Source organism: Aythya ferina (assembly GCF_964211825.1).
Source record: "Aythya ferina genome assembly, chromosome: 9".
In the NCBI taxonomy this organism is placed as follows: Eukaryota; Metazoa; Chordata; class Aves; order Anseriformes; family Anatidae; genus Aythya; species Aythya ferina.
Genome location: NC_140305.1, coordinates 19,048,252 through 19,067,158, shown reverse-complemented (window position 1 = coordinate 19,067,158; position 18,907 = coordinate 19,048,252). Strand labels below are relative to the sequence as shown.

At 55.7% G+C, this 18,907-nt stretch overlaps 1 protein-coding gene across 6 annotated transcripts in view; it reads right to left on the bottom strand.

Annotated features, from left to right (window-relative positions):
- The window catches only part of DVL3 (dishevelled segment polarity protein 3), a 29,862-nt gene extending 13,920 nt beyond the window's left edge, over positions 1-15,942 (bottom strand). For 3 of the 6 annotated variants that reach the window (XM_084529350.1, XM_084529348.1, XM_084529351.1), the window contains exon 1: positions 15,743-15,941. In XM_084529350.1, the coding sequence (XP_084385476.1) occupies positions 15,743-15,909 (167 nt within the window). In that variant the 5' untranslated portion in view covers positions 15,910-15,941. Of the gene's footprint in view, positions 1-15,742 lie in introns of all 6 variants that reach the window. The other 3 variants (XM_084529349.1, XM_084529352.1, XM_084529347.1) reach the window with 2 other exon arrangements.
- Positions 15,943-18,907: the final 2,965 nt, after the last annotated feature.

Below are 18,907 nucleotides of genomic sequence, written 5' to 3'. Positions count from 1 at the left end.
TCCCCTCCTGGCCCCACGAAGCACCCCCTTTCCCCCCCCCGCTGTGCTGTTTATCACCGTGGATCCCAACGATTGCTATATTTAGACCCTGCAGGGCAAAAGCTGATAGCGCTGGGCTGGGGTCGGGCACATGCCGAGCTGCAATCTCCCGGCAGCTCTGCTCCCGTCCGTCAGCACTCCTCGCGCCCTGCCGAGCTATTCGTGGCCGGCATTCCTCGGCCGAGCCCCCGCCTCTCGGCACCCCGCTCGAGCCACGCTTCTGGCACCAGCAGGACTTCAGGTTCGCGGCAGGAGCCGGCGACCGAGCAGCCTCTGGGGGAGCTGTGCGCGGTGCCACGTCTCTCCTCCTGCACGGGGAGGCAGCCATGTGGGGAAACCTCCCTGCGATTCTGCTGGGAAGAGCCCTCCGCTGTAGGGTCTGGGCATGGGAAGCCCGAAAGAGGAGCCCCGGGAGGCGTTCCGGCTCTTTTGGATCCCTAAAAACCTCTCCGTTTGGGCACAAGCCCCCGCGACCCAGGGAAAACATCTGCCCAAAGCTGATTTCCGAGGGACTGCTTTGAGTTTGCTATCCGTCACGATGGTTTCCCATTTCCCCACGGGTTCACAGCCCTGCTGGGGGTGTGCGTAACGTGGCAGGGAACAGAGGGCCAGCGAAAGCTCCCTGCTGGAGGGAGGCAGCCCAAGCACGGCCAGGGCAAGCCTGTGTCCGACCTCCCCTCGGCAGCAAAGCTCCGCGCCGAGCTGCTGTGCTGCTGGGCGCCCGGCCCGCAGCCCCAACTGCTCATCTGCATTGAATTTTCCAACAAAGAGACCTGCGGGAGGGAGGGAGGGAGAGAAAGAGAGAGAAAAGAGGGAGGGTTACTGCGAGGCAGGCCGAGTGGGCGGATGATTCAGCCTCCATCCCCAGTGACACGGGGGCGGCTGCGCGCGGGGCCAGGCCGAGGGGGAGGAGGGGACGAGGCTCTGGTTGCTGCGGGAGCCAGGCTCGGGGTTTTGCAGAGCATTGGTGAAAGGAGAGCGGGGCCTGCCAGGGCTGACACAAGCAGCACATCTGCTCCCATGCAGCTGGAGGGGGAAGGGCGGTGAGGGAGGGGAGGAAACCCAGCTCCGGCCCTCGCCCCATCCCGGCTGCTCCGGAAAAGCCAGCGGCTCCTCTCCCCGCGGGCTGGGAAGGTGCCACGCTGCCAGCTCCCCTCCTGCTCCGGCAAGGAGGACGCGGAGCCGGGCGGGTAGGAGCTGCCTTCTCTAGGGAGTCCCGGAGCGGCTCAGGAAACGAGAGGGTATTCGATAGCACACGGTCACGTCCTAGAAATGAAGGGAAGGTGGGGAAAGGGAGAGAGCGGGTACAGGAGAGAAAGGAGGCACTAAAAAACTGCCCTGGAGAATGCTGTGAGAGAAACCCCGGCCACGCAGAGGTTAGCAGCGCGCAGCTGCCGTGCTCCAGCCTCCCTTCGGTGGCCTCCAGCCCAGGCGAGGCTGCGGATACGAGGGAGCTGCGAGCTTCAGCCAGCTCAGGTCCCTCCTGAGCAGGGCCCGCCAGCCACAGCGGGGTCCTGACAAAGAGCTAAGATGGAGGAACGGCAGCTGCCGTGCCCGGGGAAGAGAAGAAAGCCTGGAGGCTTTAACAAAGGCTCAGGTGGGAGGGTTTGAGCCTCGGGTTTGGATGCACGCCGCAGCTCGGCAGCGGTCACCGCTGGCCTCTGGCAACTCCGTCCCCCAGCTCGTCTACCTAAGGGGGAGGATGCTCAGAAAGGAGAATCGCAGGATATGGCGAGTCCTGCAACTCCGAAAAGCTGAATTTGGAGGTGGAGGGGGTGGGGGGGGTCAGCACGGAGAAGCCAGAGAAGGGAAGCAATCCCTCCCGCACGTCAGACATCTTGATGGCGAGGATGAAAAGGAGCTTTGTTACCAGGGGAGGTGCAGAGGTTGAGAGCACAGCTAAGCAGTGACAACTTCAGATTAAAAAGAAGATCTAAAACCAGCAGAGTAGATAAAAAAAAAGATCTGTTCCTTTGTTTAATTCAATTCTTCAAAAAACTTCACAGAACAGTGACATTTCTTCCAAGATCACAAAAAAAAGAGATTCAGTGTTGAAGTTATCCTCCTCTTACAACCCCCCAAAAGCGCACAGCTTACATAGGCCACTCCTATGACCTTAACAGCCCCCATCTCCTGCACCCCACAGAACCACAGAAAGAATAAATAAATCAGGAGCCGTTCCTATCTGATAGCACAGGCTTCAGAGATTTGCACACCAAAAATGTGATCTCATTTTCCAGACCTGTAATACACATGCCTTAGGGCAGGGATGTCTCGTCTCCAAACGATTGTATAGATGAATGATGCCGAACAGTAAAAGGAAACAACTTCATGTTTTAATATCCAAACGTGAGCATCGCCCAGCTGTGGAGCAAAACCCCCCTCCTCTCCCTTCTTCAGGATTCAAAAGCTCTGCAGCCATTTCACCAGAAGAGAAAATTGGACAGGGCGATTCTCCAACAGAGCTGAGATTTCAGACGCGAACTATTCGCCTGTTAGACTAAGCCCAGACATGACACGTGCTTCCCGTGGGGATACAATCCCCTCAAGGGCTGCAGGTCCAACCAAAGAACACATACGCCAGCGATCACACGTGTATCAGCGAGACCTTGGGTTTCGCAGGCAAGCAGCACGCATCAAACAGGATTAGAGGATTTGAGGTGTCTGTCTCCGTAAGCCAGGCAAGTCTTTGGGTCTTCCTCTCCGTATTTTTATCTTCTGTGCAGAGGAGGAGAACGTAGGATCCAAGCATGCAGTGCACTGGGGTGAGAAGGTCTCTCTCAGGGTAAATAGAGACTGTTGTTCCCCATTTTATCTTCCCTCTGAAATCCTCAGACACAGTGTTTTCCATCGTGCCTTTATTTCAAAGCAGCGTAAGAAGGGAAACACAGATCTGGGGGTGTTTTAGCTCTGTCAGACCCCGCTCCCCAGAGGCATTCCTGCCTGCCTGTACACCCAACACCCGAGGTCCCTGTGGGAACGTGACCAACCTTGCAGCACCCTCTGTATCAGGGCTCTTTTTCAAGAAACACCAAGCAACCGCCCTGCTAGCACAGCGATAACACAGCTCTGCATGGAGCAGGAGGTCACCTCTGCTCTCCTAACAAACCAAGGGTGCTTTACGAGGATTTCTCAGGGAGCAGATCACATTTCAAGCTACTACCTGCACTCCTCAGGAGCAGGGACATGGTGCCTAAGACCAAAAGCACAGAATAAAAGCACAGAATAGCCCGTCATTTTCAGCCTGTAACCAGCCCAGCCTCCCTCAACCCCACTCACTGCTGCTGCTCCAAAGCCTCCCCGTGCACCCCAGAGCTTGCTGTGCTCTTCCCTTGATGGTCAACAGGACAGGGACTGAACAGACATCTAAGATGGCAACTGTTTTCCCCAAGATCTCCTAATTAACACACTGGACATACACCACAGCCCCCATACTCAGGAGATGCTTGGCTCCAGCCGGACTTGCGCTCAGTCACGCAGGTGTCACTGGGTGGAGGACAACAGGACAGCCCTACTGCTCACCTAGCCCACGGACTGGGGAAGGAATGGCACTTGGGAACGAGGCCTGCCGGGGAGCAGGACTTATCAAAGCAAAGTTCCAGACTTGGATTTCAAAGGGAGCTGAAGGGCGGGCAGCCCCGTCCCGCCTTGATCTCCGCAGTGACCATCTGGCTGCGGCTCTGCTCTGCAAACCAGCCCGACGGGCCTCGACCCAGGGAGGGGGCAGCACCCCAGCTGCAGGAGGGAATTAATCCTATCCTGGGCGATGCTTCCAGCCCCCGCAGCCCCCAGAAGGCCATTCAGAGACGGCATCAAAGGGAGCCTGCTCCAGGCCCCTGAAGGTGCAGTGACACTTTCAGGCTCTTTGAATTGGAAATCAGGACAAACGGGAACTCCCAGCAGAAGCCCGGCCAGACTCCTTGCTCCGGTAGCTCCATTTCAGCTCCTCAGCAGCTCTGAGAGCTTGCCTACGCAGCACAGCACGAGGGTGCAAGGAGGTGCAAGGGCTCCTCGTGAGAAGGGCAGATTTGAGATAAAATGTCCGCAGGAAGGACCTCAGGGGAACTGAGACACCCCCAGGCAGAGCAGTGACCAAAAGTTGATTTTGTGGTCAAGGTGGGACAGGAATCAGGCACAAAAAGGCCTCAGCTGGAAGGACATGTTTATAAAACAGGGCAAAATCCTGCCGCTGGCACTGATATTTCACACTGATGGCAAGGAGGCGGCTTGGTCTGTGCCACAACGGGCACAGCCCGCGGCACGGAGCTGCGACATGGCTGACAGAAAGGACAGGGCCCGTGCAGAGGGCGGACACAAAGGGCTCGCTGAGGACAGCCAGCACAGTGGTCACAACACTTCTGTTGGTCACAACTCTTCTGACAAGGCTGGAGAGGTTTCCCCAGGCCCCAGAGGGAATTCCCTGCAATTCTCCACAGCCATCACCCGCCCCTCTCCAGCTAGAAAAGCAGCAGGCTCCCCGCAACGCCAAGGGACTCGGCACTATGGAGACGACTGTGCCTGATAGCAAGGAGCTAAAAAGGGTCCTGGGGGGCTGTGGGGGGCTCAGCACGATGCCAGGACCTGCCGCTGCCACACATGGGATGAAGGAGATGGGCACAATGCATGGGGGAGGCTTCTGCGTGCCCCGTGAGGAAGGTGGGTCCGGGCCTTCCTTTTCTGGCTCTCGGCTGAGGGACGCCAAGTCAGTCCTGCTTTTTCTTAACGGCAGGCAAAGCTCCTGCCAAAAAAGCGCTGCCGCTGTGGAATGTGCTGGGCTAGCAGTACAGCTCATTCCTGGAAAAGCATCAACTCAGCGGGAGAGCAAGGAGAGGAGAAGAGGGGAAAAACGGGGAGAGGGGGAGGGTGGGAAACGAGGTCTGAAGGCCTGGGCTCGCGCACCTGGGGAAGGAGGGAGCTGCTCACCAGCACCCCCTTGTCCAGGCTCCCAGCACCGCAGCCCTGCCCAGCACCAGCCCCCTGCTCCCCCAGCACCTCCCTGCTGGTCCTGAGCAGGGCTGGGAAGGCACAGAGCGAGGCAGATGTCTGCGGGGAGGAGCGAGGTTCACTCCCCTGTCATGCTAACAATTTGTATTTAATGACACATCTCCCCTTGGAGGTGACAAAACAGCCTCTACACGTGTCCTGCCCTCAAGACACCAGCTCACGCTCCCCTCTCCTGGCACAAACAAGTGGGTGAGCTTCCCAAGGAAACCTGCCCAGCGTCCTACCTGGTGGGAAGAAGGGGCCTCGGAGGATAACAGATGATGGCTGCACCTACTGCTCACACCCAGCTGCGCTACCAGCAGCAACTGCTAACTGGGTCTATCAGCCATACAGACAACCCCTATAAAAACACCAGGGAGTTAATAAAGCTCAAAACGTTAAGTTCTACCACAAAACATTTGCCAAAGACAATGAGAAGGTCTCACGCGAAGAAGGGCCTTTCAGAGCTGCAGCTGCTTAGCAGCAAAGACAGAACTTTGTCCCTGATCCCAGGCTATTGCAGCACCCTGAAGAAAGGGCAAGTAGTGGCACTACATCCCTCTGGCCCCAAAATGCTGGAAGCAGAGAGCATGAGGGAGGCTGAATGCTCTTAAGAACCACTTCTGACCATCGCTAGGTCAATGACATGTGTCCTGTTCCTTCCTCACCTTCAGGTCCTGGATAAAGGTCAAAACCTGAAATATTCGCTTCACCACAAAATGGGGAAGAGCTTGCAGGGAACAACTTGGAGAAAAGCAAAGCACAAGAGCCATGGTTTAAACAACTGGTCTACCCTTAGAGAAAACCAATCCGAGGCAGAGGAAGGCTAGCTGTTCCACCTGGTCTCCTGCTTTTGATGCCATCAGTGCAGGGGATGCTACAAGAAATTCCCTGTACAGCCAGACAGGGAACAGAGAATATTTTAGTAGCGCTTTATACACTTCATTTAGTTCAGCTAGTATCAATCCATCTTTACCAAACTCCTTTCGAGACGCAGGGCTGAACAACGCAATCAGCAGCTCGATCTCCCACCAAGCATCATTTACCAGGCCAGCAGTGCTTGTCCTGCAGTCAGTACCCAGCGAACAAGCACACACTGTTCGACTGCTGGAAGGAAAGGACAAGGGAAAGGACAAGATGCTCCCGTCCCAACCAAACCCAGCGAGTGCTGGCACACAACACTCTCAACTAGAGGCCCAGACATCGGGTGACAGCTAGCTGTAAAGCAGGAGCCAATCAATTACTGCAAATTAAGAGGAATCTGATTAGCCAAGAAGCGAGGAAAATGTGAGCTGTCTCCACCCTGCTGCTGGTTTATTCTTCGCAATGGAAATTCCCACTTCTCTTTCTTTTCTTCATGAAAGGCCTGGCCCACAGGACTCCTGACACCGGATGGATGTACCCCTGGACAAGGCGATTTCTAGGCAGCCAGGAGACTTTCGTCTGCCAAGGACTCCTCCAAAGGAGCGTCAGAGGCTCGCTGACGCAGGGTGCAGGCCATGGTGTTGATCTGGAAGGAAGGCGTTTCTGCAAGCAGCGAGGCTCGTGCGTTTCAGCAGCCTGGCTGGAAGTGATGACTGGCATTAGTCAGGAGACCGTGTGAGGTGCCATGTACAGAAACCAGCCCAGATCCTGCTGTGACTTGCCTCCACACCAGGGATCAGTGGCTGTTCCAACAAGAGGATAACTTCCCCCACAATGCAGAAGAGGACGGTGCTCTGCAGCACCACAGCAACGCGCCACCGCTGCGGGAGGGAGGCCAGCCCAGAGCTGCTGCTTTTCTTTGACTGCAAATCCCCAGGCCTGACCTGCCACACACCATCCAAAACCTTCCGACAACTGCACTGCAGGCCGGATAATGGCCAGCCACCTCCAGAAGTCACCACATGTCTCAAAATGTTGGCTTGCAGAGGGTCCCGAAGTCAAGGCTGAGGGCTCCCAGGTCCTTCAAGACTGGCGAAGCCACCTCCTGAAACTCCTACCAGGATGCCCAGGCTGGGAATAACTGGATTTATGTAACCTAAAGAGTTTGACATCATTCCACAGCTCTGTCTGGAAGGGAAATCATCTCACATGAGCCCCTTCAGGACCTAAAGGTGCATTTACCAGCTCCCGAAGACAACAGGAAGGCCTGCCACAGGGGACTGATGTGCAGCTAGGGCCATGGAAATCCACCCTTCTCAGAGTCATTGAGAAAACATTAAAACGAGCGAGCACAATGCAGTGGCAAGACTTCCTGCACCAAGCCCCAGCACAGGTTTCCAGCACAGCAGGGCCCCAGCTGGGCCCACGGGCAAGTCTGGGTGAATGGCACTAAACTACTAAAATACTGGTTGAGCTAGGCAGGGCTGAAGGAACCGGGACAGCTCGTTAGCCGTATGCAAACTGCAGGACGGAGTTTGCATACCCATCACAGCTTCTGGAGGGGGGTGAAGAAAAAAAAAAGCTTCAATTTGAGTGAGAAGCTGCTGAGCCCTGGGGCCAAACACAGCAGCAGCCTTGTGCCCGGCTGATCCCGTCAGGCAGCCAAGCTACGCTTCTGGTCACGCTTCTGACACTGCTCAGTGCAGATCTGAGCCCGACCCAGGGGTTTGGCACACAGGGGACGACCGATTTGCTCATGGGCAGGGAGGCACGAAAGGACTGTGAGTGTCCAGCAGGTCAGAGCGATGCCCAGGGACAAGGACCAAGTCCTGTGGGCAAGTTGATGTGCCAGCACCAGCATCCCCACTGAGATAATCCACGCAGAGCCACAGCTCCCAAAACACAGACCCCTCCGGCAGAGCCTCACCATACCCCAGAAGCAGCTGCCAGACATCAGAGGGGCCACGCAGCACGTGAATTCCCCTCAAAACACTAGGGGCAGTTCAAAAAGCAGCAGGAGAGCCTGCCCACACTGCGGCCGGTGCCAGCTCTCCCAGAAACAGATCCCTGCTCCACGGCACGTGAGGAAGCCCTGCCCCTAACAGCTCCTGTCCTCTGCCAGGACCAGACACGGATTCCCCCCTGCAGTCGCCACTCCCAGGATCTCTTCTTCCATAGACAGAGCAGAGCAGGGTACCCAAATGCTGCTTCTGCTGCCTTCGATAGTTATTCTGGAAAAACACCACCTCTGGCACGTCTCCTTCGATAAATAACTGGCACAACAATGACGGCAGCCCCAGCCCTCCGCTGCGGTGCGGGATTACACGGCACAGGAAGGGCAGCATCAGGCATCTCTGCCTGCCAAAGCCTCCAGAGAATTTCAGCCCGTTCCTGCACGGGCTCGATGTTATTGCTACAACAAAAACAGCAGCAATGGAAACAAGTGAAACCGAGAGCCTCAGAGCAGGGGCTCGGGGAGACACGAACGCTGCAGCTCCGCAAGCTTTCCGAAGCAGCTCTGTGCAGACAGCGACACTCACAAGCCAAAAACTCCATGTTCTCCTAGGCCACTATGGAATTATATAAAAAAAACATACAAAATTACAATGATTAGATTAATTGCTGTATTTTTACCTCACTTCAGTGACTCCCCAAAAGCTTTCACGAAAGGATTTGGTTCAAAAATTCCCCGAGGCGGCCAGCAGCAGGACGAAGCTTTCCCTCACCCACCGACCTGGCCCAGGGGCCCTGCAGCAACACAGCCACGTGGTGCCACATCCCCCTTGTGCAAAACCTCCAGCCAGCCAGCGCAGGTCAGAAGGGCAGGCTCCAAATAACAAACAGGGGATGGACGGAGGAGGAAATCAATGGGAAACACCGAAAACACACAGCCCCAGCCGCTGCCTCGTCGGATGCGCGCCGTGATGCGAAGCTGGTGTGACAACATGAAGGCAATTTCCTGCAGGCACGGCCTGTGCTGCGTTCTGCAGGCCCAGCTTTCCTTCTCGGGCTTTTACGCAGATCAAATATCCCAAACCACAACATTGTTCTATCTATTTGGATGCAGTCAAGGGTGGAGGAGCAGCAGTTCAGCACAGCAGAGAGACCCTCGGCTCAGAGCAGCTCAGCAACCGCCGCACAGACACGCGAGAGGCTTCCCAATCCTTCCAGCACAAGGAGGCTCAAAAAGGACTCGAGGAATTTTAACTATGCTCCCTACACCTCCCCACACACAGCCTCCAGGTCAGGACGGAGGGCTGGATGCCCACCGAAAGGACTGAAGCCAAACACATCATGCAGCTAATGGGGGACCCCCATTTTCTCTGCTTATTCTCACAGTGCCCTTCTGCCCCGAGCATCCCCAAGCTCACCGTGGTGGTAAGATCTGGACATAGAATAAGCCCTGGACATTTCCTAGGCCAGCCACAGAGCGGTTTGCTGGGAGGGCAGGTGGGGAAATCCCACGTGAAGGAGGCAGGGAGCAAGAAGAGGGACTCATTAAAGGACTCAGAGCGCTCAGCCTCCATCCCTGTACACCACCACCTTCCTTCAGAGTCCAACACCGGCCACTTTGTCCCCAGGTGCTGGTCCTGCTCTCACCCACAGCCACCAGGGAAGCGAGGTCACTTCTGGTGCTGTCACCAGGAAGCTCCAGCACCCGCTGTGCGGGCAGGCTAGGACCCAGGCTTCAGGAACGGGCAGATTCTAGATGAAATGCTTAAATCTGCACTTGGGTGGGAACTGGAAGACTGGGCAGTGGCCTCCTCCATCATCAACAGCTCCTGTCACAGCGACCAACGTGCAAGCCAAGCCCCCAAGGCAGTTTCTGAGCCATTTTTAATGGTGCTTGACCTGATGTCAGAGACCGAACCGTGCGTGCCCAGCTGCGGGGCAGACAGCCAGGGCACACAGCCTCACTTCACGACAACACTTGTGACATCAAGGTAGGTTTCTGTTCTGTGCAGGAATTCAAAACAGAGCCCTTCAAATGGTTTCAACACAGAACTGCACCAAAACAGCTTCGCTCTCACAGATGGGCAAAGGTTTCCTGACCTTTTTGCTTCTCCAGAGACAACAAGAGCGGATAAAATTAAGAAACGTTCCCATCTAAAACATAATTGAAAACAATACCTCTCCAAGAAAAATGCTGGCTTCGACACGACACCATATTTCGGGAGAAAATTCTGACCAGCTCTAGCTGCAAACAAGTTCAATAGCTGTTGTAGAGCTTCATTGTTTGCATAGTACAGACGAGGCCCGAGGGCAGTTGGTCCGCGGCCCAATTTGGCTAACTTGGCTTTCAGAACGCCACCCCTGGGCAAAGAAACCAGGCTCCGACTGCCATCGGACTGCCATCACCCAGCACTGCCATCAGCCAGCGTGGCCTTGGCCAGCACAGCTCCGACCACAGCAGACAAAGCCGGGCACCTACGGGGCCGTGACGGCCGGCTCCGAACAGCAGAGCTCCCGGCACAGCCTGGGGAAGGAGCAAACGCCACCACCAAACCTTCCCCACGTGCACCCCAGCCCTGGCACCACCGCAGGCCACCGCCACCACGCCTGGGGACACTCTCCAGCAGCAGCTACGACCAGGAGCAGCTCCGGCACCAGCGGGACACCCCAGGCACAGACAGTGTCCTGGGCACGTCCCAGCTCTGGGGCATTTATCCTCTGGGGCAGGGCAAAGGAAAGACACGGTGCTGCGGTCTCTCGCGTAGCTGAGTGGGACCAAGCTTCTGGTCAGTTTGCCAGGTGACATTTCCATCCGAGGAGGGAAACGTACATGGTAGAGCCCACCTCATTTCGCAAGGCAAGCCACTTTGGGCACAGAGCTGAAAGCTGGACCTGTTTCTCTTTTCTAGAAACGGAGAAGGAGCAGCGTGCACGGCCACCACGGGTTCAGGAGCACGGATCTCCATCTCCCTCAGCTCTTCTCGCCTCTCCAGCATCAATTTGGGGAACCCCTCAAGACCCAGCAGGCCTCCCTGCACCCCAGGGATGAGTTATCTGCTGGCCTTCTGGCTCAGAGCTGAAAAAAAAGTGACAGCCACCTCGCAGCGGGGCCGGTGCTGTCAGACAGAGGCAGCAAAAGGGAGCGGGCGTACAGAGGAGTCGCACGGTTTTGGAGGAGCTTCAGCTCACTCACAGCCTCAGCACGGACTCCTTGCCAACCTCTCCCTGCGTGACATCCATGATGACATGGAAGCACTCTCCGCCGGGAGCATGGGACAAGCAAAGGTCTTCTGCAGACAGCAAAGTTTCCAGTTCAAAATTAAAAGAAGGAAAAAAAAAAAAAGGCAAAATAAATCCCCCCTCAGCTCCCGCTACAAAAAGCTGGCAGGGAAGGCAGGGGCACCAGGCCAGCAGCTCACCACTGCTGCAGGACTGACACCGCTTATTAGGCTTAGGATCCCCTCCCCAGCTCCAAAACGCTTTAAGCCAGAAGGACAGTCACTGCTGGCATCGATTTCAAAAAGATCCTGCAATAAAAATAAATCACTCGGCCTTTCAGCGAGCGTCACCGCGCTTCCCAGCGCACATGTGCAGGAGATGAGGTCGCCAAATACCAACGGCATCTGACCCCTGCCCTGGGAACTGCAGCAGGGCCCGCTTTGTTCTGCCTCCAGAGCATCGCCCTAATCACCGCCTCGTACCCGCCTGTGGAGAGCAGGTGATAATTAAGCAGGTCTGGATGCGACACCGGGCTAATGATTAGTTCGATACCAATTTTCGCTTGACAGCTGAGACCTAGGGAGCGCTCACCACAGCTCTGAAGTTGGAATTGCAGTCAGGAGCAGCATCCCACCACTGCAGCCCAAGCCTCCGGTGTCCTCCCAAATGCAGGACAAGGACGTGAGGTGAGGGAGGTCCCCTTGCAGGAGAAACGTCCCTTGCTGCTCCCTCCTGCCTGGAAGAGGTCTGAGGGAAGTGGAGATGAGCGAAACGATCACAAGAGATGCTTCACCCAAGCGCTTTGTCCACACGCTGAAGAAATTCAGGTTTACAGGCACCCCAGGGTTTGTGGCAAGACAAGGGAGCGAGAACTTCACGCCAGGTGCTAAGGACTTACCTGGATGCACAAATTGCACTCATTTAACTAAAACTGCTTTGAAAAGTCTTACTTAAACATCAGCAAGCCCTTGTGGGAACACCTTGATCAACAGCAACGAGTAGCATCAATTGCAAGTGAAAAATAGAGCCAAAAGAAACCACAGGTCAAGTGATGGACATCGTCAGAGCTGCACCAGCCACATGGCCAGATGAGAAGCCAGCAGTTAGCTGGGGGAAGCAAGCACAGAAAGATCTGCCCCGGGGAAAGATGTGCTGCACAGAGAAGGTGACCTTTCTTGTGGGGGACAGGGGCTGGAGGGATGCTTACAGATCTCTGAAGCCCATGTCCCAACAAACCACACGCTACCACGACCCGTCAGCGTGGCTGTTCCCTTCCTGGCCACACAGGTCCCCAGGAGATCTAACACCTTGGAGATCAGAGCGCTGCTATGGAGCTGCGGCACTCAGACTCACACCATCACCTGCTGAAGAAGCTCACAAGAGCACAGGAGCTCTGTTAAAACTTCCCTTGCACAGATTAGGAGTGAAAACAGGCAAGAATTAAAAAGCTTGCCCAAAGCTCCCCAAAAAGCCCGCGCGTGGCTTGGTGGGGAACTCGGATCTCGCAAGTATTCAGAGCACTGCACAGATTTTACCTGGAAAACGTTGGATCAAAAGACTCCAGCTGCAGACAAAAACCTTCCTTCTCCAACGTTAGCAGCCGAAGGACATCTCCACATTTCCCAGTGAAGCAACATCCACAGAAAGCAGCTTCAGGTCCAAGAGGACCTGAAGTCCCCGCTCCACACAGCCGGGCACAGGCTGGATCCTCCGACTGTTTGCTGAAGCAGAGAAACGCTGCGGCTCTCCTGCTGCTCGCACCTCCTCTCCCCACCACCAGGTACGTTAATTTTTCTCGTTTCTCCTCCCTCCTGCCTAGATGTGGCACCATTCTGGTGTCCCCGTGATTTGGGACCGAGCACTTTGACCAGGATTAGCTCCTGGCGTGGCCTGACAGCCCCACAGCCACCCTGGGGAGCCTCAGTTCACATTTCCAAGGAGATGTAAACACTGAAGCTGCTCCATCACCGCCCTGATTCTCAGAGCAAACAAATATTAACAAGATAAACAAAAGAATGAAAAATCCCACACACCGAGACCGCGGCTGTGATACTGCCCTGGGGATGGGGTGAGCTGAAGGGAACGCCTGGCTGGAGATGCACAGCCTGGAAAGAGGAGGAAGAGGGAGAAACCAAATTGACCTGGGCAGCAGAAGTGAGAAGCAACGCTGGGTCGCAGGGAGAACTTCGCCCCGTGCCACAGGGATCCCACAAAAGCTCCGAGCACTACAGAAATGCGCAAGCCAAAGGATCTACAATGTTTTTGTAGGATCTTGCCCCCTTGTTGATCAGCTGCCCGACACAGAGGGCACCTCGAGGAGAGGGGGCCAGAGGGATAAACGCACAAACATACAACGCCCTTCCTTGGCTGAACACAGCCAGCATTAATCTTGCTGCTTTTCGCTAATCGCTCATAAATTTACAGGCTTTTACCAAGCAGCTGAGGTGCCTCCTGCCCTCCCATCCCCGCGTCTCCCCGCAGCCCGACTGATTGCTTTCTCCTGGACACCAATTACCGGGGAGCCTGAAATATTTCAAGTGCTGCCTGGGGCTGCAGGGCTTCTCGGAGACAATGCGGCAGCTGGACTGGTCTGGCCGTTTCCCTGCGAGCTCCAGCCAAGCACCAATCCTTTCCTCAGCTCTCTGGGCAGGAGCAGAGACCCAAACACCTCCTTCTTGATGGGGCATCCTGGGCACCCCGCCACGAGGGCCCTTTTCCACGTGAGGCCTCAGCACGTGCTGCCCAAACCATGCAATTCACCCCGCAGGACCTCACTGAGGGATGGGCAGCTCACACACAGCCTCCACACAGCCCAAAAAGACCTCTGCAGCTGCTGGGCTGCACACACCTTCCCTTCCAGAGGGCATTTCTTCCCCTAGGAGTTAGCTTTGTCCTAGCCAACTCTCCCCTCCTGCATTTCTGACCCATCTAACCTCGCTGGATCTTCCTGAGCGACCTTCCCTCTCCCTGCTAGGATCCACAAGAACTCCCTACACCGCTTGATCTTCAAGTTTCATTAATCTACCATCTGCCTCCTCTCACGGAGCCTTAAAGAAACAGAGGATGAAAAGGCACAAGACAGAACTTTGCTGCCACCAGACCCCTCTTCGCGGCTCGAGACGCTGCTATTTATTACCAAACTTTGTTTATAGTTCTGCAGACGCTCTCCCACCCACATGGCAATGTTTCATTCAAGACAAGCTTGAATTCCCTTCAAGAACAACATTTCAAAGGATCCCAAGGCATTTGTTTACAAACAGCACGCACAGAGAATTTGCTTCTCCCACCAATGAAACTCGGTCCCCTCCGCGCCGGGGAGAGGCAGCTGTTTCGTAGCACCCAACGCTGCTCAACAGCTGAGGGACAGGAAACCATCCGCCGACAACTGATCCCGCGGGGGAAACGGATGGAAAACGAGGGCCGAGGGCTCCTCTCGGCCTGGAGAGCACGGGGAAGCTGTTGAGCTCTCCGCTGGGTCAGGAGGAATTTCGGGAGGCTGAGCATCCCAGACTGCGGTCGAAGGAGCGACTCCAAATTTCAAGCCTCATCTGAAAAGCTGGCACCTCCCGAGCTAACGGGAACCTGGGCACCGGGATCGCTGGGCTGCAGAGGGGAGAGCACCCCCTGCTGAGGCAGCCACACGGGTTTCCATCCAAGCCCCGAACAGGCCCAGCCCTGTTTAAGTTACGGTACGAGCCAAGCTCGCAGCCTAGGGAGGTATTTGGCGCAACGAGAAGACACTAGGAAGGCTATAAAACTGAAAGCCTTTTGCAGCCCCAGCCTCCATCCGCAAGACCTAGTGTAAACACTAAATCTTCAGAGGGGAGGGGGAAAAAAAAAAAAAAAAAAATGGAAAGGAAGGCGCTCACGCAACACGCTGCAATCCCACTAGGAATGGGAAAGGGTCACGCCGCGGGAGCCAAGGGAGGCTGCCTTCCCGGGACGGGGCTGTGCAAAAAAAAAACCCAGAGGAGAGTCAGCTGTGGGAAGACCTCGGGCAAAACAAAGGGTCTCGGGAGCTGGCTTCACGTGACGCTCGCTCCCCGGAGCGGTCGGGGGACTTTACAAAGGTGGGAGCCAACGGAGGCCCCGCGTAAAGCTGGCGCGAGGCACAGCAGGGCCCGCCTCACCTCCGCACGCGATGGAAGGAGCCCGGCATGATCACAAAAGGGAGCGATGGGAGAGGACGGGGGCTGCTGGGGGGCTGCCCCAGGGTCCAAGCGGGGGGCTTCTCGCCCCGCGCTCGGGGCCGGGAGGAGAAAGCCGGCCCCGTTTCCCCCGCTCCTCCCAAGGAGATGGGGGAGAGGGGACGCTGCCAAAATGGATGGCGCTCCCCAAAATGGATGGTGGGAGAGCACAGCTGCCCCCAGCCCCCCTCCCGGGCAGGGAACGTGGCCCTGAGCCCTGGGGGAGATGCAAGGCCCCCTAAAACACAATGTGGGGGGGGGTGATGGCACCGGGGGGACACAGAACCGGGGGGAGCCCCATGCAGGCAGCGGGGGGCACAGCGGGGACCCCTCCCCATGGTGCGGGGGGGGGGCGGCCAGCCCCAAAAAGGGGGTGCTGGGGAGGGATGGGGGGCACCACCCCCAGCCACCACCCTTTGGGGGGGGGTCCCCAAAACCGAGGGGGGTGTTCCCCAAACCGGGGGGGGGGGTGCCCCAAACGGGGGGTGGGGGCTCACCCGAAGTCGTCGTCCATGGACTTGAAGTAGAACTTGTAGTTGGGCCGGTTGAGGAGCCCCTTGAAGTCGCCCAGCGTGACGCGCTCGGCGGGGATGGGCAGCTTCACCAGGTACGGCGTCTCCTGCTCGTCCAGGTGGTAGATGATCTTCGTCTCGGCCGCCGCCATGGCGCCCCTGCCCCTCCTCCTCCTCCTCCTCCTCTTCCTCCGCCTTCCTCCCGCGACCCCCGGCTTCCTCCTCCTCCCTCCTCCTCCTCCTCCTCCTCCTCCTCAGCCCCCCTCTCGCCCCTCGCCCCCTCTCCCGGTGCCCTCTCTCCCCGGGCTGTGCGGGTCCCAGCGCCGCCCGCCCCGCACGGCGCAGGCTCGGGGCTCCTCCGGCTCCTCCCCTGCCCGCCCGCCCCGGCCCCGCCGGAACCGGAACCGGCGGAACCCCCCCCACACACAGCCCCCCTCCCCCGGCACCCCCTTCACGGGACCGGGTTCAGGGACCCCCCCCCCGATCCCTCCCCTCGGCCTTTGTCGCAGCTCCGCAGCCCCTCGTGGCGCTACGTGGCCCTCAGGGGTGGTTCTGCGCTGCCCCCCCCCCCCTTCACAGACCCCTCGAGTACCTCACGCATCGCCCTGTGCAGCTTGAGCCTGGCACTGCTCCCCTACAATCCCCTCATCGCCACCCTACAACGGCCTTCCCCGGTGCTCAGGGCCCTTTTGAGTGCCCCCAGCCCCGTTCCTTCACATGGTAGCATCGCCACTCATCGCCACCGTTGCCCTCTGTGGCATCCTTTCCACATCCTTTCCTTCATCAACCATGCACGCATCAGCTCCAAAAGTCTCTCATTTCCATCCTTTTCTCCCCGCAGACCCTATTTCAGCCATCAGCGCCGTGACCCCAGCCAGCTGGAGCTCTCTTCTCCGCTACCGCCACCCCGCTGGCACCCAAGGGGAACCAAGGAACTGTCTCTGTCAGCAAGGGCCTGGAGCTGTGGCTGAGAGCAAAGCTGGAGCAGGCAGAGCCTGGGGAACGCTCACCACACCAGGACAGACATTAACAGCCTTGCCCTGGCCTGGATGAGAAGGAACACACACAAAAACCACGCCACGGGATCACAGGGGGTGTGAGGCCAGATAGCCAGTCCCCCTGCCAGAGTCACCCATGGGAGGAAGAGCCAGGGATCTTGCAGGGAACGGCACCAAGCTCCAAAGGCTGGCAGGCAGTTATGAGGCTGTAAATAGCCTCCTCATGAGTCCTGTAGGTGTTCCTAGCAGTTATCTGGGCAGCACTGCTAGGCTGGGTTAAGAATCCCACATTACATTGAAAAATACACACTCAGGAAGACCTCAGGTAAATTGTAAGAAGCGTAAGACTCTACTGTTTCTCCACAAGAATTACAGTGTTCCTCTAGCAGGGCCAGGGCCACTCTCTTGTCCTCATTCCCACCTCCTGCCCACGGCTGCAGCTTCACCCCAGAACCTGCATCATACTCAGTAGCCACCTTTGTTACCAAAAGTGCCAGTTTTCGAAATGTGAGCTCCCAGGGGACCGCAAGCAACCACAAGGTAAGAGAGTTGTCACACACCCACGGGGTGGTGCAGACCAAATCTCATTGTTACAGCCTTTAAAAACAGGCTCAAAACCCTTTAAACCAGGCCAAGTGATTGAATAGGCTCAACCGATAGATTGATTTAACTGCTCCCAGGAGTCTTGTGAAGTGTGACTCACTGCTAATGAATGGGGGTTAAGACCACAGAGCCAAAGGAATTATCAGTAAGGGATAGTGCTGAGAAGTCCAGGTCCAGAAGGAAGAGTTTCTGAACATCCTGTTGGTTTGCGTCTAGATTTAAATATTACAGCAGTGATAGCACTGCTGCTCCTTGCAGAGTAAACAGGCTCCAGGCGTTTTAGTGCATCCACGGAGACTTGCTCAGAACAGCCCCAAGCAGATGTAGGTGTACTTGAGTCCCATCACTTATGTCTCTAAGCAACAAAAACCTACTTTTTCTAAAAGGCACACCATTGTTAACTGCAGTTACAGGCTTGACATGAGGAACACCACGTGAAACTCATCAATCCATCCACATTAGATGGGAAGTCAGACAAGATGAGTGCTACGGCCTTAGAAAAAAAAATCTACTTACTGCTTACATTGCTAAAAAGGCAAATAACAATGACTGTGCAGTCAAGGTTGCTTTCAAAGGTGTTTCTAGTCGTCCAACCAAACACAAGGCTTGATGGAAAACACCAGAAACCATCAAGCTGACCCTATGCTCAAACAATTCAATTAATGCTCCTTTAAAATGTATACACTCGTCTGCCCCTAAGAACGCTGCACTATGCCAGAACTCCACCCTGGAGAATATCAAGGGCGGTTCTATCAAGTTCTACTTTGACCATCTCCTTTTTGCTATTCTGTTATCAGCACCATAAGACAGCCCACCACACACACCGCCAAGGCCTAAAGGGTAGGGATATTGGATCACAGAGCAACATTCCCCCTTTGATCTTTGCCCGAGTAAGACAGCGGCTCACACCAAGAAAAACTTGACTACTATGGAGCAAAGAAGTGAGGAATGTGGAAAAAACAAAAGTGGAATTGTTACTTGGCAAAAAAAAAAGAATAAAAAACCTGTAGCAAGAACAAGGCATTTATGGAACTACATGTTAAACCTATTTTTAAACCACCTTCACATTGTAAAAGGGAAGAAAACCTTCAGATGTCCAAGGAGGCTTCAGCATCCCCAAGTCTCACAGCTGGCTTGTAAATACGTTTAAGTAAGAGCTCTGTAGCTGTCCTCCCCCCTCTCCACCAGTTCTTACTCCCCAACATTAGTAGGACGTGTCACAGTACATAATAGCCAACATTCCCACTAGCTCTCATCATGGCTAGGAAAACAGGTTTCATAGGATTTACAGTTCATCTTTGCAACATATTCCTGTATAAAACCAAATCTCACCCATTTCAGGATTCAAAGTTCAAAAGTGTTAACAAACTATTCTCTACTTTTAAATAATGAGATCGTGAGCTATCACTGAGTATTTATACCAATTCCATCATGTGCTGACTTCTTACCTGCTTAATACGTGCCTGATATCTCTTGAGGAAAACGTAGAAATGTGTTACTTAGCTTACCTCTAAGCTCTGCTCAAGCACATACAACTGGACACATAGGA